At 42.9% G+C, this 24,603-nt stretch overlaps 1 protein-coding gene across 3 annotated transcripts in view; it reads left to right on the plus strand.

Annotated features, from left to right (window-relative positions):
* The first annotated feature begins 6,409 nt into the window (after nt 1-6,409).
* The window catches only part of znf276 (zinc finger protein 276), a 39,438-nt gene continuing 21,244 nt past the window's right edge, over nt 6,410-24,603 (plus strand). Inside the window, exons 1-7 of one of the 3 annotated variants that reach the window (XM_034175665.1) lie at nt 6,410-6,539; nt 14,325-14,605; nt 15,782-16,097; nt 18,269-18,315; nt 19,816-20,226; nt 20,859-20,940; nt 21,040-21,123. In XM_034175665.1, coding sequence (XP_034031556.1) covers nt 14,371-14,605; nt 15,782-16,097; nt 18,269-18,315; nt 19,816-20,226; nt 20,859-20,940; nt 21,040-21,123 — 1,175 coding nt within the window. In that variant the 5' untranslated portion in view covers nt 6,410-6,539; nt 14,325-14,370. The remainder of the gene's footprint in view (nt 6,540-14,324; nt 14,606-15,781; nt 16,098-18,268; nt 18,316-19,815; nt 20,227-20,858; nt 20,941-21,039; nt 21,124-24,603) is intronic. The other 2 variants (XM_034175664.1, XM_034175666.1) reach the window with 2 other exon arrangements.

Below are 24,603 nucleotides of genomic sequence, written 5' to 3' on the forward strand. Positions count from 1 at the left end.
AGAGCATATCTCACCCATATTGGCCTCTCTTCATTGGCTTCCTGTTACTTCTAGAATAGAATTTAAAATTCTTCTTCTTACTTATAAGGTTTTGAATAATCCGGTCCCATCTTATCTTAGGGACCTCGTAGTACCATATCACCCCAATAGAGCGCTTCGCTCTCAGACTGCAGGCTTACTTGTAGTTCCTAGGGTTTGTAAGAGTAGAATGGGAGGCAGAGCCTTCAGCTTTCAGGCTCCTCTCCTGTGGAACCAGCTCCCAATTCAGATCAGGGAGACAGACACCCTCTCTACTTTTAAGATTAGGCTTAAAACTTTCCTTTTTGCTAAAGCTTATAGTTAGGGCTGGATCAGGTGACCCTGAACCATCCCTTGGTTATGCTGCTTTAGACGTAGACTGCTGGGGGGTTCCCATGATGCACTGTTTCTTTCTCTTTTTGCTCTGTATGCACCACTCTGCATTTAATCATTAGTGATTGATCTCTGCTCCCCTCCACAGCATGTCTTTTTCCTGGTTCTCTCCCTCAGCCCCAACCAGTCCCAGCAGAAGACTGCCCCCCCCCTGAGCCTGGTTCTGCTGGAGGTTTCTTCCTGTTAAAAGGGAGTTTTTCCTTCCCACTGTAGCCAAGTGCTTGCTCACAGGGGGTCGTTTTGACCGTTGGGGTTTTACATCATTATTGTATGGCCTTGCCTTACAATATAAAGCGCCTTGGGGCAACTGTTTGTTGTGATTTGGCGCTATATAAAAAAAAATTGATTGATTGATTGACATGGTCACAGACTGTAATATAGGGGTCATAGCAGTAACAGACCATGCACCAGTGGAACTACATCTAGACTTAAATGTTCATAAGAATACAGTTGGACAATCAGGAGAATGAATTACAGGATGATCAATTTGCCACAAAACTGAGATAGGAATATTTTTGGATTTAAATAAAGGAACAACAGAGACATTATGCACGGTGTGGGATGCGTTTAAAGCATTTATCAGAGGGATGTTTATAGCCTACAGCTCATCGAAGAAAAAGGAGAGCAAAGAGAAAATGCAATCAATCAATCAATCAACTCAATCAACTTTTTTTTTATATAGCGCCAAATCACAACAAACAGTTGCCCCAAGGCGCTCTATATTGTAAGGCAAGGCCATACAATAATTATGAAAAACCCCAACACCAAATTTGGACACCAAATCCACTGTCATTACTTCATAAAAGTCACCAAAACCAAATTACCTCAGGAAGTGCGGGTCCGCGCGTCGGGACGCAGCCGGCGCGGTGCGGCGGCACAGGAAAAACACCTCCGTGTTGATAACCATTTGTAAAATCCAGGCGGCTTTTGATGGCTTTCAGTGGAGTGAGTATATGAGAAATTGTTTAACAGCTGGACATGTTCCAACTTGTCCTTAAGGCTTCCAACAGAGGTGTTTTTCCTGTGGCGGAGCGTCGCGGCGGCTGCGAGCCGACGCGCGGACCCGTCCGCACGTCTTTCATTAAAAAAATCTCCTTTAACAGTGGAATATCCGGATAAAATGCTGAAACCGACTTCTTCTGAAACTTCTCTGTTCTCTCACGACGTCCTGGATCAATAGAGCCTGAAATGTGGAGGTTTTCAGCTTGAAACAGGCTGATGACGCTGCCTGAGAGCGCTGCGCGACGTCTCGCACCGTGAAAGCGACAGAATCACCTCAAAATCTCTCATCAGCTGTTAAAATTTTCACTGAAAACCAGCTTAATTTTTCAAACCGTGTCCACTTCGATGTGTCTCACAGGTTTAGAAAAAATTTTGATCAAACAAAGCGCCAGTCTCTCAGCAACTTCTCAGACAAAGGAATTCCGACGAGGGGCTGGATGACTCCTCCCACAAGGAGTGCTCACAGGCGAATGACGTCACCGACAGGCGTGGAAAAACTCACGCATGCGCACGAGGGTTCAAGCATGTCTGACGTAAAAACATATGAATGAAATCCATATAGTTTTTGAAAAAAATAAAAAGGACCGTTACTTTATGGACAGACCTCGTATTTCTTGAACCTTTAGCTGTAATGATAAGGGAGGAATCAAAAGTCAGAGGAGTTACTGGAGGAGGTAGGGAACATAAACTGTTTCTCTATGCTGATGACATTTTGGTACTGTGTCAAGACCCAACCGGCTGTATAGAAATGCTGTTGGAAATTATCAAAACATATTCTAAAGTCTCAGGGTGTTATATTAACTGGCATAAATCAGAAGCCATGCTAGTATCCCAGACTTGCTCCCATAATCTATTAAATGGTAAATGACTGCATTTATATAGCGCTTTTCCATCTGCATCAGCCGCTCAAAGCACTTTACAATTATGCCTCACATTCACCCCGATGTCAGGGTGCTGCCATACAAGGCGCTCACTACACACCGGGAGCAATAGGGGATTAAAGGCCTTGCCCAAGGGCCCTTAGTGATTTTCCAGTCAGGCTGGGATTTGAACCCATGATCTTCTGGACTCAAGCTCAACACCTTAACCGCTAGACCATCACCTCCCTCCCTATTAAATACCTTTAACTTCAAATGGGTCCCGAAGGGTATGCAATATTTAGGGATAGAACTAAATCCAGATATAGGAGAAATTATTGTTGCAAATATGGAAAAAATATAAAATAAAATAAAAGTTAATTTGGATAACTGGAGCAGGCTGAATTTAAAACTTTGGGGGAAAAATAAATACAATTAAAATAAACTATCTAACTGGAATGATACCTATATGCATCCCTCAACAGCTATTGTTAAAATATAAAAAGATGATGAATTGCTTTCTTTGGGGCGGAAGGAAACCCAGAATTCATGTAGAGAAACTATACCAACCAAAGAAGGAAGGCAGGGGGGCTGTCTTAACCAAACATATTTTATTACAGTATCTCTTTTGAAATGCGAAACTTGCAAAACATTGGCGTGGAGCAAATTATGATTTGGACTGGATTCTGATTGAGCAAAAGCTTACTGGGCCTTTTAAACCCACTGAAACCCTGCGGCTCAAATGATAAAACAGAAGAACAATAATATGATGAATCCAATTCTAATACACGCCAGGAAAGTTTGGCAGGAAGTACATAAGAAATGCAACATTTCCCACAACACCCAAACATATGCATCTATTTGGCACAATCCTAAAATAAAAATAGGAAAACAGACAATTTATTGGGCCCAATGGTTGAGAAAAGGTCTCAGAATATTGGATGACCTGTTTGAGGGGGGTCATTTTCTCTGTTATGAGAGATTAAGAGAAAAATTGAATCTGGGTGGAATCAGAATCAGAATCAGAATTTCTTTATTGTCCCGTAAAGGGAAATTAATGTTGCAGCAGGAGCACACAAAAGACAATAATATAACAATATTAACAGTGAAAATAAGACCCAATTAAAAGTCTAAAATCAAACATAAAAATAATAAAACAATAAAAACAATACACATACAATGTCAAGTATTCAATCCAGAATCCATATCAAAACAAAGTATTGCAAAACTGCAATATGTGGATGTGCAAATAAGCAACAGTAGTGCAAAATAAACAAGAACATCAAGGGCTAATTGCCATTAAGTAATGAAATTACACTGTGGATAAACAAGACCTGAAATCTTCTAGTCCTCCTCATAGGAGCCCTAAAACGACAGCCTGAGGGCAGAAGCTCAAACTCTTTTTTCAGTGGGTGATTAGGACAATGCAGAACAGCATTAGTCTTCCTCAGGACCTGTCTGTTATAGATGGACATTACCACTGCATCCTCGACACCTCTACGAGCTCGGTATGCAAACTGCAGCGGGTCAAACTGTTGTTCAACATGCAACAAAATTTCCGACCTGATGATCTTCTCAAAAGTCTTCATCACTAAAGAAGTCAAAGCTACAGGCCTGAAATCATTAAGTACTTTGGTGGAGCCTCTCTTTGCTACTGGAACAATAACTGAATGTTTCCAAAGCTTAGGTACTTTGTGCAGCTCAAGAGACAGTGAAAAAATATAATGGAAAATGCTGCTCAGCTGATCCGCACAAGTTTTTAATACTTTGCCACAGATGTTATCAGGTCCAGGGCTCTTAGCCTTAGTTTTCTTAAAAAGATTTGCCACATCATCCACATCAATAGAAAATGCTGGAGACATATATAAAGTATCTTTAAAAACACCTGTCCATGCAATAAAATTCTGATTTTCAAATTGAAGATAAAATCTGTTTAAATCATCTGCTAACTCTTTATCTGAAGTAAAACCATCCAATGAAATGTTATTGTTCTCATTATCTCAAGAGGTCATTTCTGGAAATACTTACAGATTAGACACTGCATTAAAGAAAAGGTTTCTGTAAATAGAGATATACACATAATCAGGCGTTACCTACAACTACCACCAACATCCCAAAAAGCATCCAAGTAATATGAGATGTGACCATGGAAGACTAACCAGGGCTGTGGTTATTTAAGGAGAGTATGGGAAAAAGACCTGAGTTGTGCACTGGATGAAAAAACAAGGGAAGGGATTCTTTCCAACACTGAGAAGCCAGGAGTAAATTTATTCAGTACAAAATAATACACAGATATTATTATACTCCAGCAAGACTTTATACAATGAAATAATGGGAGATGATTAATGCTGGAAATGTAAGGGAGAAAGTGGCACATACTGTTGTGTGGGCCGCCAGAAGAGGAGGTACTGCTGGCCCACCACCAGAGGGCGCCCTGCCTGAAGTGCGGGCTTCAGGCACGAGAGGGCGCTGCCGCCACGGACACAACCGGGAGTGACAGCTGTCACTCATTATCTCATGACAGCTGTCACCCATCTACACTTCATCGTACTACTGCATAAAACCCGGACGTCATCTCCACCTCTCTGCCGAGATATCATCTACCTGTGAAGGTAATATTCTCTGCTGTATCTGAACTTAACACTGACTTTATAGTCTGAACTTCTTTGCAGCCGTTTTCCTGTGGGTGTTGCCTTATCTGTGAGATTGGCGTTTTGGTGTGAACAGCGACGGCTTCGCTTCACACCCCAACCAGATAAGTGGTTAATAGGAGCTGCACGAGTGTGTGATTAGAGGTGGAGGTGACTTTCCACCTTCTGACTGTTTTTGTTACTGGGTGTGCACACACCCACATCTCACTGTTTGTGCTCCTCGCCAGCAGTACCAGATCCGACAGTCGGGGACGGTGATCACCTGGGAATTCGGGACTTGGCGGCTCCAGTATTCACCAGGTTCTGTGGCGGTGGAAATCGTGTGGTTCCGGCTCTTCTCAGGACAGACGTCTTCTATCCTCGAGCCTGCCCACACGTCACCTCTGTGTATTGACTGCTATCAGATTCTGTGATTGTCTGTATATTCGTTGTGCACATTTCACAACATTAAATTGTTACCTTTTGACTCATCTATTGACCGTTCATTTGCGCCCCCTGTTGTGGGTCCGTGTCACTACACTTTCCCCAACACATACATGCATGCAGTGTTTAAATGTCCGAAGGTTTTTCCACTGTGGGAAATCATTTTGGACCATTTAGGAAACTGGTTGAGCTATAAACTCCCAAGGTCACCGAGACTCTGTGTCCTTGGAGACAGAACAGTAGTACCACACTTAAGTAAATTTAAATGATGAATATTGAAAGCTGGCCGATTAACCTGCACACGTCTGATCCTAAGATGTTGGAAGGAACCACAAACTCCCAAGCTGCCTATTTGGAAGGTTCAAATGATGGAAACAGCTGCATATGAAAAAAAAAATGCTGATGAGATTGAATGGGGGCAATATGGATGATTGAGGAACAATGGGAAAGTTTTAGAGAATGTGTGTAGAAGAAATAATGTAAACGTGAAAATTGGTGAAATGTCCTGCACTCAATGGCTGCCTTCCCTATAGTAGAACCTCTATTTTTGATCATTTGTTACTGACACTGCCTGTTCCATAATCTGCCTTTTTTTTTTTTTTTTTTTACTTTCTTTGTTCAAGGATGTTTTAATGCTTGATAATTATCAAAAACTAATAAAAAAAAATTAGAATTATTAAAAAAAACTTTGTAACTGTTACAATGGCCCAAGCAGAGGGTCGCCCCTCTAGGTCTGGTCTGCTTGAGGTTTCTTCCTCAGTATCATCAGAGGGATTTTTTCCTTACCACTGTCGCCTAGAGGTTGGTAAAGTTAGACCTTACTTGTGTGAAGCACATGGAGGCAGCTTTCTTGTGATTTGATGCTGTATAAATAAAATAAAAATAAAATAAGTCTGTGAATCCCATCATATATGCTATTCTTGACACATAGGACCCGCTGGTTACAGGTGTTACATACGAACATCTCTGTATGTCTGTAACTGCCCAGATATGGACCTATGTGCATATCATATACCCGGTAGGGGGCGGTCGTGGAGCCTCATACTGGATGAAGGTGAAGTGGAAGAAGAAGAAGTAGTAACTTCCGGGATATACTGTTTACATGTTATGTGTTGAAACGTCCTTCCTTAGTCTAAATATCGTTTTTGTTTAAAACAAGACTGACTTTAAATGCTGGAATCATCAGACCTTTACGGTAGGTTTACGTCATTATGATGTCAGCTGTGACGACAAGTTGTCCTCTGATGAAACGTCACTCACAGTAACATGCTAACACAGCTAATCTTAGCTAGCCCAAGTCTTTCTTTTTAATTCACAAATTTTATTGCCTTCTGGTAAACTGTGTTGTTTTAAAGAAAATTCTCCTTACAGACAAAAGTTGTATGATAGTTTGTCCGACCGCAGAGGACCGTAACTCCTTCAGTCTGGTCTATGTGGCTTCTCTCACTCCTCTCGATAATGATATTCAGGGGTAGAAATTTTACAGAACCGGTGCAATTTGAGATCCAGTACAGTGGGAGGTGTGTCTCCATTCTCATCAGCACATTGGACCTGTTCCCAGTGGCAGGTGGACCCTGCCAGTGATGTCTCGTGTCACCACTCCTGTTTGTGAAGTTCATGGACGGGATTTCTCGGTGCAGTCAGGAACCGGAGGGTGTCCAGTTTAGTGACCTCAGAGTTTCATCTCTGTTTTTTGTGGATGATGTTTCTGTTGGCTTCATCAGGCAGTGATCTCGATGTGCACTCAGCAGGTTTGAAGCCCAGGGCTCGCAAAATTTCAAAATCCCTAGTAGCCCTTCGGGCAGACACTCTTCAGGTTTCGGTAGCCCGAAATGAAATGAACTGGCCCATTTTTTGTTTTTAATGTTTTAATGCAAGTGATAACACATTTAACCTAATTAACATTTTTGGAACTTTTATTAACACAGAACAAGAACAAGAAAATGGATTATTCTGGCAAATTAGAAAATGCCAGTTGTTGAGGGAACAGTCTCATCTTCAGACATTTCCTCTTGTGCCACAGTCTCCTCTTCTCTGCTCACTGTCTTTCCTGTTTTGTGTACAATATGTCTTGTGCCCTTTGTGCTCAACACCCAGAAATGAATTGCTGTCTCAGGACAAAAGGATTCCACTGATTCCCCATTTATGGAGATGTGCATAAGGTCATTCAGTGTTTCAGCCTGGAGACTTGTGCGGTATACTGTTTTCACACGGTTCGTGCAGGAAAATCCTCTCTCACAAATGGCTGTTGATGGACTTAGTGTCAGCATTAACTTCACTAACAACAACACATGGGACAGGTTTTCAGGATTCTCAGATAAGAGATCTTTGTACAAGGTGTCTAGTTTGCTACCACGGTGTGCTGAAAGCCACATTTTTAGATCCATCCATTCTTCTGGAATTTTGACTTTTTCCTCCTCATTTAGCAAAGTATCAAAATGTTTGACAAGACAGTCCACCTCTTCATCCCCAAAAGTTGACAGCTCTAGTCTTGAGCTGGGAAGAGTAGAAGGGTCAAAAACTTGGAAACAAGACAAGGGTTTTTGAGAAAGATTTTTAAATCGGTTGTCCATGTACTTAACTGTGTTGTCAATAATCTTCAAGAACAGTGTACTAATGGCACTTTTGTCCTTGTCTTCACATCCCCCCCTAACAGGTCGCTGGCTTTTTGTGAGTTTTGTTCCACTGTAAGAAATACTCTCATCATCATTTACTGTGAGTTTGGTGTCCAGGGATCTTTGAAATTCACCTGGCTTGGTTTTAAGGCTGATTAGGCGTGATGTTGTGCTCTCGACTAACTGATTTGTTCCCATAATGCTCAGTTTGTCATGCTGCATTTCAGTGCTGCATTTGGAAAGGATTGTGCTGTAATCTAACATAAAATGCAGAAATCTAACAAATCTCTCACTTTTCATCTCCTGCACAATCCCCTTTGCTTTTGCAGCATCTTCTGGTGTAACACCACTTCCTCCTGACATGTTTTCTAAATGGGTAACTGTTTGAGTGTAGTTTTTTTCCACAGCCTTTAGACATCTCAGCCTGCTTGGCAGCCACCGGGTGCTTTTTAGGCCACTAAAATGTGCCAGTTTTTCATTGAGCATTTCACTTATTTCAGTCAGTTCCCTTCTCTTTTTTGGCGAATAATAATACATCTTAAAGATGCTTTTGAGTGTGTCTTCAAATTTTGGTAGGTACTCGCATCCTTTAATACTGTCCAGCACTGCCAGCTCTAATTTATGTGCCACACAATGTATAGTAATGATGTGAGGTGCCCTTTCTTTGAGCCGCCCAGCTACTCCAGTTTTGTCTCCAATCATTACAGCAGCACCATCAAAATTGGCACAGACCACTTTTTTTTCCCAAGTGTCTGCCCTGATGCCTACATGGTCCACAGCTTCATCAATGGCTTCTAGAACCCCTGCAGCATTTGAGCTTCTGACTGGTTGGCATTTCACCATGTAGGTAGATATGTCACCATTTCCCTTTACATATCTAACATGAACCAGCTCCTGTTCAATAACCCCAGCATCTGTGCTCCCATCCGCGAGCACAGACAAAAACCTGCTGTCTTTGATATCTTTTTGAATCTGGTCTCTAGAGGTTTTTGCTATAGCCCTAATAAAATCTCTGCAGGCATGGTCATTGTGGTAAGTAGAACCTACATCTATGCCATTTGCTTTTTGAAGTTTGCAAAGACTGCCAAATTTTGCCATTGGCAATTCACTTTTTGCAACATAAAATGCTGTTCTAAAAAGTCTAGTCATTATATCCTGCTGTGCTTTGTTCATGTGTTGTATGGTTTTTGCAATTGGTGTCTCTTCTGGGAATAAAGCTGCAGACTGGGCACTAATGCACTTCTTATGTGACAGGGATTTGTCATGGGTTCTGATGGGGTCTTTCCTTAAATTACTAGTACCAAGTACAAAAGCATTGTTGGAGTCAGAAATTGTAGGGAATTGACGACACACTTGACAGAACATTGTTTTGTTCACCTTATCATATTCCAGCCAAGGGAATTCCTTAGTCCATGAAACCACAAATGTGCGCTTTCTTTTTGCTTCATAGTCTGATTTTTCAGAACTCTTTCTTTTTGGGCTGGCTTGTGGCTCTGTTCCTGTGGAGGCTGGCTGCTCTGACGCTGACTTGGCCTGGTCCTGTGTGGTTGCCTGCTCATCTGTGCTGGACTGTCCCTCTCTCTCTGCCCCCTCTTCATTCTGACCTGTGTTTTTTGGCTGCACAGAACTAAAATATCGACGTAAATCCATCTGTGTTCAAAAAAAGAACAAATGAATTAAATAAATAAATATAATTGTTTCGCACGTGCGTTTCTTTTTTCTTTTTTTTACTTTATTAACCAACCATCAAAAGACGTCTATATTGGCGAGTGTTTGCGATGCTTCAATTCTGAATAGTAGCGTGGTGACTGCAGACTAAACCAGCAACTGTTTTGCTTCCTATTCTTCTCACTTCATCGTACTCGGTGCTTCGTGCACATGCGGCTGGCTCGTGTGTGCGCGTGAGAGAAAGCGGGCGGGAGAGCGAGCGGGTGTCTGGCTGCGCACGTAACACACAGAAGGACGGCGCCATCTCCTATCATCCTCAGCCAGCCAAGATATCGGGTATATTTTTAGGTAGCCCGTCGGGCAGGGGGTGTAAAATTTTAGTAGCCCGAGTGAAAAAGTACATAGCCCCGGGACGTCGGGCTAGTGATTTTGCGAGCACTGAAGCCAAGTGTGAAGCAACTGGGATGAGAATCAGCAGCTCCAAATCTGAGATCATGGCCCTTTGTCAGAAAATGGTGGATTGTCCCCTCCAGGTCAGGGGAGAGTTACTGCCCCAAGTGGAGGAAGTATCTCAGGGTCTTGTTCACAAGTGGGGGTAAGTTTGAGTGTGATAAATTGGGGGGAGCATCAAAAGTTTTACAGCTGCTGTAGCAGACCATCAAGGTGAAGAAGAGCTGAGCCAGAAAGCGAGGCTCTCAGTTTACCAGTCCATTTACCCTCCTGTCCTCACCTATGATCATGAACTTTGAGTAATGACAGAAAGAATAAGGTCACGGACACAAGCAGCAGAAATGAGATTCCTCTGCTGGTTATCTGGGCTTATGCTTCTGGAAAGGGTGAGAAGCTCTAATATCTGAGAGGGACTCGGAGTAGAGCCACTGCTTCTTCACTTTGAAAGGAGCCAGCTGAGTTGGTTTGGGCATCTGGTGAGGATGCCCTCTTGTGGTCTTCCTAGAGCTGTCTTCCAGGCATGTTCAACTGGGAGGAGGCCCTGGGGAAGACCCAGAAGATAGTGGGGGGATTATATTTTCTATCTGCTTTGGTAATGCCTTGGAATCCCCCAGGAAGGGTTTTACAGGACTTGGTTCAGTCCACACAGGGAAGTGTGGGTTGAACCACTCGGACTGCTGCCACTGTGATCGGACCACAATATGTGGCAGAAACTGAATTAATGATATATCTGCCGATATAGATATAAAAAAAAAAGACACTGATTCAGAACAGTTTGGTATCAAACTGTTGTGACAGAGAAATGTAATTCAGGTTTGATGTTTTACAGTTTAAACGTGACCTTTGTTATAAAGAAGTACAAATAAAACCTGCAGCCATCTGACATATGTCATGCTGCCATCACTCTGATTGGCAGTTACCGTGTCACATCACTCAGCATTTGCATAAGCAGTGTTCCCGTCTGTTTTGGCCCCGCCTAGCTGGTGGCATAGTGACCACTTGTCTGTTGTTGCTGTGAAACGTACACTCTGATTGAAAATGAACAGCAGTTGGTGGCTTCTCCTCTGTCTGCTCTCCTTCCAGCTCGCTCACTCTGTTCTTGACACAGATTTACCTCACAGTCTCAAACTGTTTGTGTTTCTGAATGATTGATGTAAAAATGAAGTCTAAGACACATTCATTGACTTGGAAATGTTCATCCGCTGGCTTGTCTCAAGAACACTGGCTGGAGCAGTGATGATTTAGTCCTTATATTCTGAATAAATTGGCCCCCGGTCCTAGTCCTCTTGGAATGTGTTTCAGGCCTTAAATGCAGGAATGGATGTACGAGGTCTGTCAATAAAGTATCGTACCTTTTTATTTTTTTTTCAAAAACTATATGGATTTAATTCATATGTTTTTACGTCAGACATGCTTGAACCATTGTGCGCATGTCAGATGACAAGTTTGGACATGTCTATCTCGGCTTTCAATGCTTACCAGTCCAGTAAGTATCAGTGAAATTGTGGAGAGCTGGACATGTCCAAACTTGTACTCTGACACACCGAAACGGAGGTGTTCCTTTGTCTCGCTTCCAAAGCGAATCGGTCTTTACGCGCAAAGCCTCCGCGCGGCTTTCCATGACAAAATCTCTTGTTAAAAGTGAAATCTGCCGGAAAATGGCTGATGTCCAGCTCTTGTGATAACCAGAGAAAGAGCACACGACGGTCTCGTATCCACAGAGCCATCCGTTTAGAAATGGTCCGGCGGCTTGTGCCGCATCGTCGCAGCTTGGAGCGTGGCACGCCGAGCGTCCTTAAAGGGGTCCTTAAAGCTGTAGTAACAGACCTTATTCTCTGTGAAGCCCGTAAAATTTTCACCGAAAGCCAGATAAATTTTTCGAATGGTTTCCAGGTGCCAGTCTCTAACAGCTTCTGAAAAAATTCTGATGGAAAAAAAGTCCTTTTCATTCCGCCATTTCCAGACAATGAAAATTCGTCGACGGGCGGAACCACTCCTTCTCAAGGCGTGCTCACAGGCGAATGACGTCACCGACAGGCGTGGAAAAACTCACGCATGCGCACGAGGGTTCAAGCATGTCTGATGTAAAAACATATGAATGAAATCCATATACGAGGTCTATTAGATAATAAACTGACCCCCTTTTTTTTTAACTATATGGATTTGAATGACGTGCGATTGCACCAATCATGCTTGAACCCTCGTGCGCATGCGTGAGTTTTTTCACGCGTGTCAGTGACGTCATTTCCCTGTGGGCAGGCCTTGAGTGAGATGTGGTCCCGCCCTCTTGGCTGAATTCCTTTGTTTCACACGCTGCTCGAGACGGCGCGCGTTGCTTTATCAAAATTTTTTCTGGACCTGTGAGGAATATCCGAGTGGACACTATTCGAGAAATTAAGCTGGTTTTCGGTGAAAAGTTTAACGGCTGATGAGAGATTATGGGGTGTTTCTGTCGGTGTAAGGACTTCCCACAGAGCGGGACGTCGTGCAGCACTTCCAGGTGCCGTCGTCGGCCTGTTTCGACCTGAAAACATCCTAATTTAAGGCTTAATTCACCCAGGACGTCGTGAGAGAACAGAGAAGATTCAGAAGAGGACTTTATGCAGTCATTCCACTGTTTAAGGACATTTTGTAATGAAAGACGTGCGCGCAAATTCGCCGAGTCGTTTCCGTGACGACCCGGCAAATCTGTGTGCGCCGCGACAGGAAAAACACCTCCGTGTTGAAAACCATTTGTAAAATTCAGGCGGCTTTTGATGGCTTTCAACAAGTGAGTAACTGAGAAATTGTTTAACAGCTTGGGCATGTTCCAACTTGCCCGTTAAGGTTTCCAACGGAGGTGTTTTTCCTGTCGTGACCCCTCGCGGTCGGGTCCGGCCCGACATGCGACTCTGCCCGCACGTTCTTTCATTACAAAATGTCCGTTAACAATGGAATGTCCGAATAAACTCCTCATGCCGACTTCTTCTGAAAGTTCTCTGTTCTCTGACGACTTACTGGGTAAACAGAGCCTGAAATGTATACGTTTTCAACTTGAAACGGCGAGACGCTGCCGCCTCGAAGCGCAAATCGCCATCAGGCACCGTGGGCCGTCCTTACGGCGACACTACCAGACTAAAATCTCTCATCAGCCGTTAAAATTTTTACCGAAAACCTGCTGAATTTATCGAATGGTGTCCACTCAGTTGTGCCTCACAGTTTTGAAAAAATTTTGATCAAACAAAGCAGCAGTCTCTGAGCCATTCCTAAACAATGAAAAAAATCGAGAGGGTGGGCGACTCCTCACTCAAAGACTGCCCACAGGCAAATGACGTAACCGACAGGCGTGAAAAAACTCTCGCATGCCCACGAGGGTTCAAGCATGTCTGATGTAATCACACGTGATTCAAATCCATATGGTTTTTGAAAAAAATAATAAGGTCGGATACTTTTCTAATAGACCTTGTAGTTTAAAAAAAAATAAAAAGGACCGTTACTTTGTTGACAGACCTCGTATATAAACAAATGACATGAAGTTGATCACAAAACATGAAATATTTTTGTTCATGCTGTCTACAGTGAAACAGAAGTATAAATAAATGTGAGAATCATTGTGGGTTTTTATTTCATTTTATTTTTCAATTCAATTTCAATTTATTTTCATTTATATAGCGCCAAATCACAACAGAGTTGCCTCAAGGCGCTTCACACAAGTAAGGTCTAACCTCACTAACTCCCAGAGCAACAGTAGTAAGAAAAAACTCCCTCTGAGGAAGAAACCTCAAGCAGACCAGACTCAAAGGGGTGACCCTCTGCTTGGGCCATGATACAGACACAAATTACAAAACAGTTCACATAACAAATATACAAGAAATTTCTTGGCGTATTGTCCCAACTGTTTCTGATTTTTGGTTGCAGTATTGAATGCAGAGCTTTAGCCAATGAAGTATTTCCTCACCAAGCTCTTGCAGTGTTCCAGATGCTCTGAGAGTTGCTGTGGTGATGGCATCTTCTTTGGACATATTAGGTCTGTAAGCAAACTGTTAAATATCCAGTTATTGAGACCAGTTTCATTTAGCTACTAATGAGGACACAGACTGATGTAGAAACAGAATTTCTGGCAGGAATGAAGAATTGTGGACAGTATTTTGTTCACTTTATGAAAGCAAAGGTGAAGCTGAGTAAGTCAGCCTGCCGACTGTTAAAATAAGTGATACAAAAACCTTTTGGCAGGTGTTAATTTTGGTTAATGTTGTGCATGTTTTCAGCAGAAAGGCCGTCAGTGGGACTCCAGCATCCAGTGCAGAAGAAAGTATGAAGAAGAAGGGCAGGCGTCTGAGGTCATTTGAGGCTTCCCGTCAGGCCAGGAGGTCGTGGAGAGCCGACACCAGTGAGGCCAAGAGTCTGTCCACTGATGGAAGCAGCCTGCCAAAAGCCGTCCCTATAACTCCGCCGGCCACACAGGGGTTTTATCAGGATAACGCTGCACCAAGTCACTCTGAGAATTCCAATGCATCAACTAATGACAAGCAAAAGTCCAAATCTGCAGGTGAGTCGCTCAGAAGCTGACCTGGGCTGTTTTCACAAAGCTTCTTTCTGCACTCTGCAGTGTCTTTATGTAGAAGGTCCATGATGCCAGCTCTGGGACCGTGCACTGCTGCTGTGCACTGCACCATCCTCCAAACTGTGGAACCGCCCTGGAACACAACTGCACACAACTGGTCCGTGTCCACTTCTTAAAAGTTATCATTTGTCAACTATCTACATAGGTTACAAAGAAGTAGTGCTTATATTCATGCTCATCAGGGATGTGTCCTGGAACCTGTTCTGTTCAGATGTTGTATGGACTGGGTGTTGGGTAAGGTCATGGAGTCCAACAACTGAGGCACCTTTGTCTTACAGGAACTGTTTCCTGACCATGACTTTGCAGGTGACGCGCTGATCTTTGAGGAATCTGTCAACTCACCCTGAGTGTGACGACCAAACTGAGAACCCCAGAGCAGAGAACAACACTGAACCCATGGCCTCTAGTGTCTGTCACTGGAGCGTTTCTTGGCCTCAGAGAGTGACATTTACTTAACGTCTTCACACAGCACCATCCACTGGCCTCTGTTAAATAAGAACTGCTGTGAATATCACACTTCTAGCACAGTGGTGTCCAAAGTATTGCAGAAAAGGCCAAGAGGGGGCAGGTTTTCTTTGTAGCCACTGACTCCAGCAGGTGATTTCAGTTATTAACATCACTTTGAGCAGATGGGATGAGTCTTTGGACTCCACTGATTCTAGCATGAATAGTTCAAAAGTAATGACTTATTGAACTTTGCATCTTTTTTGTACTACTTGTTTTTGCAGTAAAATCAGTGTTGTGCCCCATTTTTAAAGCCCCAGTGTCTCAGAAACCAGTAAAAAAAAATATAAGGCTGAAACTTTGTAAAGTGTTTATTGGGAATAATAATATTAGTTTGTGAAAGTACAAAGCAAATTAGAGACGGTCAGTCAGTGAGGCTTCTGGTGGTTTCACATGGACTGACTCATTCATTAGTGTGCACGAGGACTCAGTAACATGTAAGAGAAATGCTAAACAGCAGCAGGAGGTCATAAGTTATAGTCACAGGAATGAAAATGGAAGCAGCAACACAGCTGCTGATCTAACGCAACATTTGTTGTGACTGTTGGACTCACAGCGTTAAAAACATGGGTCATTTATTTCTTTCTTTTTAAACAGGAAAGCTATCCAGTGCCGTCTGCAGACTGTGTCATGGCAAGTTTTCTCCACGAAGCCTGCGATGTGCTTTCAACAAATGGGCACAGGATTCCATCAGTTTTCTTGAGGAGGAGTCCGATACTGCAGCCCAGTCAGCCCTGATATTCCACACAGACTTCCAGCAGCTGGTCGGGGTTCCGATGGACCGAGATCCCCGGTTATCTGAGTTTATCTGCAAGAAATGCCACAACAACTTCTACAAGTGCCGCAATATCCTGATCAGGTTTCTGCAGCGAGTCAATGTTCCGGCGGTTGGGAAGAAACAAATTAAAACCCAGTAAGTACATAAGTACATGTGGTTTAGCAGCGTGGGGGTGTTAAAGTGTACCAGTGCACCATGTGACAAAGTCCTGTAGCTAATGGTAAAAAATGAGTACGCTCTGAACAGGCCGCCTGTTTTGCAGCAGTTTAGTTATTGTTGAAGTCACACACAGGTTGCACAAAGCCTGTGGCGTAACTAGCGGTATGCAGCTACTGCAGCCACAGTGGGGCCCAGGACTGGACGACCAGCGCAGAGCCCCCCCACCCATATCATACTGAATGTCAGCAATTTAATGGCAACAACTTTGGTGTCAGGATGAAGCAAAATGATTCTTCAGGCAAAGGGAAAAGAAAAAAATAACATTGGTGGGCGTGGCTGTGGTGAGCTCTTGAAGTTCGGTAGCCCCCTGAAAATATGCGAAAAATCATGATATGCTGATATTGGCCTCATAGACCATCAAATAAACAGTTACTCAGCATTTTATAATACAGAATATGTCATTATATTACCATGGTTTACTTTTTCATGCACATATCCCACCACATTTATCAAAAATTACCCTCATTTTGAAATTTCTGTGTTGAATTTTCTGTTCTTTCATCACAAATTGAACACATACAAGTATGTGGCATACACTATCTTTATCCCAAATTACTCTACTTTACAAATAATCTTTCAGTGTTTGGACAATTGTATTTCCAATTTTGCAGTTTTGAGTTTTTCTACCCCCTAATTTGGAAAATGTCAAAAAATTCATTCTAGACCACATAGACCTCAGCCTGATTTCTAAAGTGCAGAAACATATATATTTTCTGTCAATACTCGTACCTAGATTTGGGATATCCACAAACTCATAGAAATTGTTTTTGCACAAGTCAGTCAACAGGAAGTTGCCAGATTCAGAATGGCTGACTCTATTTGAAGTTATAAAGGCATGGATAACTTTTTCCAGGTCACTGTAACACAGAACAGATTTGAGTTTTGCAATAATTCTTAACTGATAGAAACTAGTTTTAACAACAAGAGATTTGTTTGTCAAAGTTGAGTTGGGAGTCTAGAATTACACCCAGGTTTCTTGCATAGGTTTTGACAAATGGAGTGAGGGAGCCAACATTCCTGGAGATGGAGTTAATGGATTTTAGGGGGCCAAAGATTATGACCTCAGTTTTATCCTCATTTAACTGGAGGAAGTTATTGGCCATCCAGATTTTAATTTCTTTCAGGCAATCCAGGAGAGGCTGCAGAGAATTTCCAGATTTGAGAGGAAGATACAACTGAGAATCGTCGGCATAAATGTGGAATGAAATCTTACATTTTCCTGATTATGTCCCATGGCCTATAACAGCACCGTGTCCATCTCTGACGTTACTGGTAGCAAAGTTAAATAACATGTCAGATACTTCATGTTGCCAAAGCCAGTTTACGATAAAAGTGTTTTAATGCAAAACGCTCAGTGTCATAGCAAGACTTTTGTTGTGAAGGTCACAGTGTGATTGTGCAGTGAGACAGATTGACTTGACACCACTGGGGTTGATTGACGTTAAGCTAAAATTCATTCTTCTTAGTAAATCACCAGCAAAACATGTTCCAACTCAATGCAGAAAAGTTTGGAAAGCCATGAAATGTAGCACTTGTTATTTGGGATCTTACGATAGTGCAGCAGATAGAATATTTAGAGCAGAATCTTGTAAATGGTGATATAAGCATCAAATTCAGCACAAATACTCCTTAGACATTCCTGTTTTAAAAAACCCGATTGGCCACTTGAATTTTCAGTAGGCAGCCAGGATATTCACCATTCTTGCTGTTTTTACCCCATAACTCCAGAACATTCAGTCACAGATTGCCCAAACTATACATTTTTGGAATCTTTATGATCAAATAATATGGTAAAGTTTACAATTTGAATGAGCATTTCTAATTTTTTTACCCCTGTGTAATTCTTCAATTGACCCCTACCTGGCTGCCTATTGAAAATTCAAGTGACCAGTCAGTTTTTTTCAAAACAGTTCATGTCTAAGGTGTATTTGTGCCGAATTTGGTGTTTGTATCACCATTTGAAGGATTGTTTCAGTTATCCGCTGCACTGCTATATTAGACTGTACTGGTGAGTTTTTACTTCACATCCAGCTTCAGTTGTGAGATAAAACAGCTGTGGTGTTTTCTTTGCTTTGTTTCTTTTCCAGGAAGAGTCCATCGTGTCCACAGTCATCAGCAGACCAGGCATCAACACGTAAATCCAGCATTTCTTCACTTGTCTCATTGTCCATACTGATCAGACAAAGTAAAAACAATTTATAAATACAGTTGTATGTAAACGTTTGGGCCCCCCTGATGATTTCCATGATTTTCCTTTATAAATCATTGGTTGTTTGGATCAGCAATTTCAGTTAAATATATCATATTGCAGACAAACACAGTGATATTTGAGAAGTGAAATTAAGTTTATAGGATTTACAGAAAGTGTGCAATAATTCTTTAAACAAAATTAGGCAGGTGCATAAATTTGGGCGCCCCAACAGAAAAAATACATCAATATTTAGTAGATCCTCCTTTTTCAGAAATAACAGCCTCTAAATGCTTCCTATAGCTTCCAATGAGAGTCTGGATTCTGGTTGAAGGTATTTTGGACCATTCTTCTTTACAAAACCTCTCAGGTTTGTTGGTTTCCGAGCAGGGACAGCCCGCTTAAAATCACGCCACAGATTTTCAATAATATTCAGGTCTGGGGACTGAGATGGCCATTCCAGAATGTTGTACTTGTTCCTCTGCATGAATGCCTTAGTAGATTTTGAGCAGTGTTTAGGGTCGTTGTCTTGTTGAAAGATTCAGCCCCGACGCAACTTCAACTTTGTCACTGATTCATGAACATTGTTCTCAAGAATCTGCTGATATTGACTGGAATCCATGTGACCCTCAACTTTAACAAGGTTCCCAGTACCTGCACTGGCCACACAGCCCCACAGCATGATGGAACCACCTCCAAATTTTACTGTAGGTAGCAAGTGTTTTTCTTGGAATGGTGTGTTCTTTTTCAGCCATGCATACCGCCCCTTGTTATGTCCAAATAACTCAGTTTTAGTTTCATTAGTCCACAGCACCTTATTCCAAAATGAAGCTGGCTTATCCAAAAGTATTTAGATATCATCAAATCAGAACATAAGTCACTCCAAAGTGGTTCAGAAGGGTGAGGTCTAACCCTACACCCACCCCATGAACAAACATGGTGGTCAGGAAAAACTTTCTCAGGCCTACTGCTGATAGCAAGAAACCTCCAGCAGACCCAGCTCAGAGGGGTGACCATCTGCTTCCAATAACATCCTAACAAAAGCACATTGAAGACCTTTCCATCAACCAGGGATGGAAATGTTTCAGTGAAGCAACTATGTGTAAACAAAGTCATAAAGACACTTCAAAAGACAATGAAAAGCTGAAAAGCCTAGTCTCAGCAGATGGACTGCAACTGGGAGTCAGTTTTATACTGGTTCCAGATCAGTCATGTTGTCGTGCATGTGATGGTTTCCAACCAGATCTCACTAGTTCCCACATGGATCCCACACAGCTCAGCTCTTGATCAGTTGATCCTTCTAACTATTCCAAAACAACATGTTTCTGCTTTTTTTTGCACCTTTAGCCAGGCACGATTGAGGCAGCATGTTGATGAGCTGATGATCAGACATTCTGTTAAACACTGACCGCTGGGCTTCATGTTTTGCTCTGCCTTGTTTTACAGCAGCACCATCATTTACTTCAGATGGGAAGTGCCTTCACAGCCTGGTGTCCTGGGCTCACCACCACGGAGAAGCCTGCCATTCCTGCCCTGACCTGAAGGAGGTGCTGGAGGGCCAGTGCTGGGGCTCTGTCAAGGCTGTGTGGGGTTGTGTGGATGGTCATAGCTACATCATGGACACTCAGTATGGCATCGGTTCATCTCCCTTGGTTGGAAAGTCAAGGTGTGCGTTGAGTTGTAGCAGTGGACCTTTAGTGAGCGGCAGCTGTAGTCGAGCCATGACTGAGGAGGAGGAAGAAGACCAAGTTGGCAGTAATGGCAGAAATATAACAACGTCAGCCCAACACAGTCCGCCTGCCACCACAGCACAGACTCAGATCCCAGCCTTGGAAGACTGGACCGGCCACCCTGAAGGTGAGCCGTGTTTGAAATCTTTCCAGTGCAGTTGGGATGCTTGATGGCTCCCTTGAGGTTGACAGAATGTAGATTTATTCCTTGTGAGACATCTTGTGGTTCTCTGGGACCTGAATCCATTGCTACTTACGAGTCACTAGTCACAGTATGTTTCATTAAAAAAAGACCATTTTTAACAGGGGCGGCATGGTGCTTTAGTGGTTAGCACTGTCGCCTGGTCCTTTCTGTGTTCTTACTGTGTCTTCCTCCGGGTGCTCCAGCTTCCTCCCACTTTCACAGACATGCAGATAATTATAAACATCATGATATATTTCCCATATTTGTGCCTTGTATAAGAGTGCAGACAACCCTAAAGTGGACTCCAGCATTTCTTAGAACCCTAAAGAAGTTCCCCTTTTCAGGTACTTGTGTAATACCCATGTGTTGCATATCACAATGTTCAGAGCAGTCTCAGCTTTCTGAATGTGAGACCTATTTTTGTGTGTCACGATAAAATTTGGCTCTGAAGCTGAAAATATGAAATGTGTTTTAAGAAATTCTTCAAATCTTTTGTGAAAGTACACCTTTACTCATGAGGACAAACTTGTGATGTCAGTATGAATTCATGTCCTCTGTGATTTCACTGAAACTAGAGTTTACCGGCCTTGAGGTGGCGCTGTCTCCTGCTGCGGACCGGCTCGAGGACAGAAGCGTGGACAGCGACCTGTCTGCCAGGTTTGTCACTCAGTCACTCACATCTTTGTCCTGCAGGTGGGAGTAAAGAATTCTGCACTAAATCTCACTGGGTGTGTGTGTGTGTGTGTGTATACACAGAGTTATCTCTGATGATGAGTTCGAGGACTGTAGAAAAAGTGGATTCTCTGAAGATGAGTTGTTCCCACGGTTCTTGGAGAAGAGGTGGGTCACAAAATCAGACTGTATTCTGTCATTAAGAACCTGACCCAAAGGTGGCGTAATGGAGCTCCACTGTGAGAATTTTAGTGCACATGCCAACATTCCATAATCAGAGGAGGAACATGGACAGTGTCATCGTCGAGTGTGACGTAGTGAGTGTGTCTAAAATCTGAATTCCTTTGATGCCTCGTCATCCTCAGTCTGCACGTGATGAGGGTGAAGACCTCCTGGACTCTGCTGTCACTCTAATTGGCTGCTGTTCTGACAGCAGTGTTTTCCTCCTGCAGATTAGCTGCTGTTTCTTCAACTTCTCCTGGTGACAGGTCACACATATTAAACCCTGTGTCCATATAGTGTTTTTTCTGGTGGAAAAATGCTGAGACAGTGAAATTCTTCATCCCAGTGACTTCAGTGGGGTGCAAAAAAAAAAAAGCCTCCATGCACGATTTGTTTCTATGACAAAAAATAAACAACTGATGACTAGCATATACGAGGTCTATTAGAAAAGTATCCTACCTTATTATTTTTTTCAAAAACCATATGGATTTGAATCACGTGTGATTACATCAGACATGCTTGAACCCTCGTGGGCATGAGAGAGTTTTTTCACACCTGTCGGTTACATCATTCGCCTGTGGGCAGTCTTTGAGTGAGGAGTCACCCACCCTCTTGATTTTTTCATTGTTTAGGAATGGCTCAGACTGCTGCTTTGTTTGATCAAAATTTTTTCAAAAACTGTGAGGCACAACTGAGTGGACACCATTCGATAAATTCAGCATGTTTTTGGTAAAAGTTTTAACGACTGATGAGAGATTTTAGTCAGGTAGTGTCGCCGTAAAGACGGCCCACGGTGCCTGACGGCGATCTGCGCTTCGAGGCGGCAGCATCTCGCCGTTTCAAGTTGAAAACTTCCACATTTCAGGCTCTGTTGACCCAGTAAGTCGTCAGAGAACAGAGAACTTTCAGAAGAAGTCGGCATGAGGAGTTTATTCGGACATTCCATTGTTAACGGACATTTTGTAATGAAAGAACGTGTGGGCAGAGTCGCATGTCGGGCCGGACCCGACCGCGGGGGGTCGCGACAGGAAAAACACCTCCGTTGGAAACCTTAACGTGCAAGTTGGAACATGCCCAAGCTGTTAAACAATTTCTCAGTTACTCACTTGTTGAAAGCCATCAAAAGCCGCCTGAATTTTACAAATGGTTTTCAACACGGAGGTGTTTTTCCTGTCGCGGCGCACACAGATTCGCCGGGTCGTCACGGAAACGACTCAGCGAATTTGCGCGCATGTCTTTCATTAAAAAATGTCCTTAAACAGTGGAATGTCCGCATAAAGTCCTCTTCTGAATCTTCTCTGTTCTCTCACGACATCCTGGGTGAATTAAGCCTTAAATTAGGATGTTTTCAGGTCGAAACAGGCCGACGACGGCGCCTGGAAGCGCTGTGCGACGTCCCGGGCCGTGGGAAGTCCTTACACCGACAGAAACACCCCATAATCTCTCATCAGCCGTTAAACCTTTCACCGAAAACCAGCTTAATTTCTCGAATAGTGTCCACTCGGATATTCCTCACAGATCCAGAAAAAATTTTGATAAAGCAACGCGTGCCGTCTGGAGCAGCGTGTGAAACAAAGGAATTCAGCCGAGAGGGCTGGACCACATCTCACTCAAGGCCTGCCTACAGGGAAATGACGTCACCGACACGCGTGAAAAAACTCACGCATGCGCATGAGGGTTCAAGCATGATTGGTGTAATCGCACGTCATTCAAATCCATATAGTTAAAAAAATAAATAAAAGGGTCGGTTTATTGGCTAATAGACCTCGTAAAATACAATAATTAAAAAGTACTCACGCTCAGCAACAACCGTCTGACCAGTCTGCTGTCACAGATGATGTTTTTGACTCTCTTGTGATAATCCTCTTCTCCCGGTTAATTGAATAGATGCTGCAGTAACATCGTAGCGTCTTTCTGAACAGCTCAGGGATTTTTCAAACTAAAAGCGCTCAGAAAAGAAGCAGTCTCCTCCTCTGAAAAAGACTGGTGCAACTTTTTTCTCCTGTTGATGGCTGCATGCGACCACATACGCTCTATTCTGATTTAGAGTAATTGGAAGAAAAATTTGAAAAAGATGCTGACACCCAGAGGAGAAAAAAGACAACACTATATGTACATGGGGCCTTAAATCGTCAAAGCCATGTCCTCCTGTGCCAGCTTGATGGTGCATCAACATCCTTCATTCTATGTTTGTACCTTTTGTACAAAATGGCAAGGCAAAATAAATGGTAAATGGACTGCATTCACAGAGCATCCGGAAAGGATTCACAGCACTTCACTTTTCCACATTTTGTTATGTTACAGCGTTATTCCAAAGTGGACGAAATTCATTTTTTTCCTCAAAATTCTACACACAATACCCCATAATGACAATATGAAAAAGTTTGTTTTTTTGAGATTTTTACAAATTCATTAAAAATAAAAAAACTTAAGGCCCTGTCACACCTAGTACAAATAAGCACGAGCCAAGCTGAATCAGCCAGAATGGGGGGAAAAAAGCCAAACTTCGAGGCGCATTCTGGAGGGACAAATATTCGGACAGCCGTACACGAATGCCGTACGACCACTTAAGCCCCTTTCACACCGGGCTTGCTTACAGTTGCATTGTGATGCGTAAGGAGAAAAATTGGAAAATTGCACAGCTTTGGCGTAGTCTCTGTGTAGGCTGTTATGTGATTGTGCGTGGTTGCCTACCTAGTCTTGCTTTCACTTGCTTACTCCCACTTATATAGCCCGCGCTGTCTACTCCTGCCTACTTTTTTTTCGACAGTGTGGAAATGCGCTCCATTCTCAAAACGGTACATGAATGGCATTCATGTTGAACACAAAGAGCAAGAGAGAGAGCGAGAGAAACCTTGTGCGCAGAGGAGAGACGTTCCTCCAGATACTACAGACTGACATGCACATGGGTTTGATACATTGGAAAAAGACAGAAGACATTATTTCCAGGAATGAACGGACTTTATTAACGTGCCACAATTGTGAGAGAACTGTAGGAGGTGAAAGCAAAGCAGAGCTGTTTCTGGCGGTCGCACGCGCGATCCTCCATGAGAAGTGGATGGTGGACATGTCCTCCTGCTGGCGATTGGTCTGTGAGCAGGAGTTAATGGACTTCATTAATGTGCCACAATCGTGAGAGAACTGGAGGAGGAAAAGCTCGCCTCTTCTTCTTCTGTGGTTTTAAAGCTTCACTGCCAGCAAAGTCCAGTGGGATGAATAAAATCTGATCAAAGGATTTGTCACCCTGGTGTGTAGAATTGCGGAGGCTTGGTGTACTTTAGCGCACTGTTGTGTAGATTTACAAACAGTTGCAGTGTGTTGTGTAGAGTTGCTTAAAAACGTCATATTTTCTGCTTCCTGTGCTCTACGCTGAAAAAAATTAAATGTTTAATTTTTTGTATCCACCTCTCGTAGCCCTCAGCTTAC

The sequence above is a fragment of the Thalassophryne amazonica genome, chromosome 8, assembly GCF_902500255.1.
Source record: "Thalassophryne amazonica chromosome 8, fThaAma1.1, whole genome shotgun sequence".
Taxonomy (NCBI): Eukaryota; Metazoa; Chordata; class Actinopteri; order Batrachoidiformes; family Batrachoididae; genus Thalassophryne; species Thalassophryne amazonica.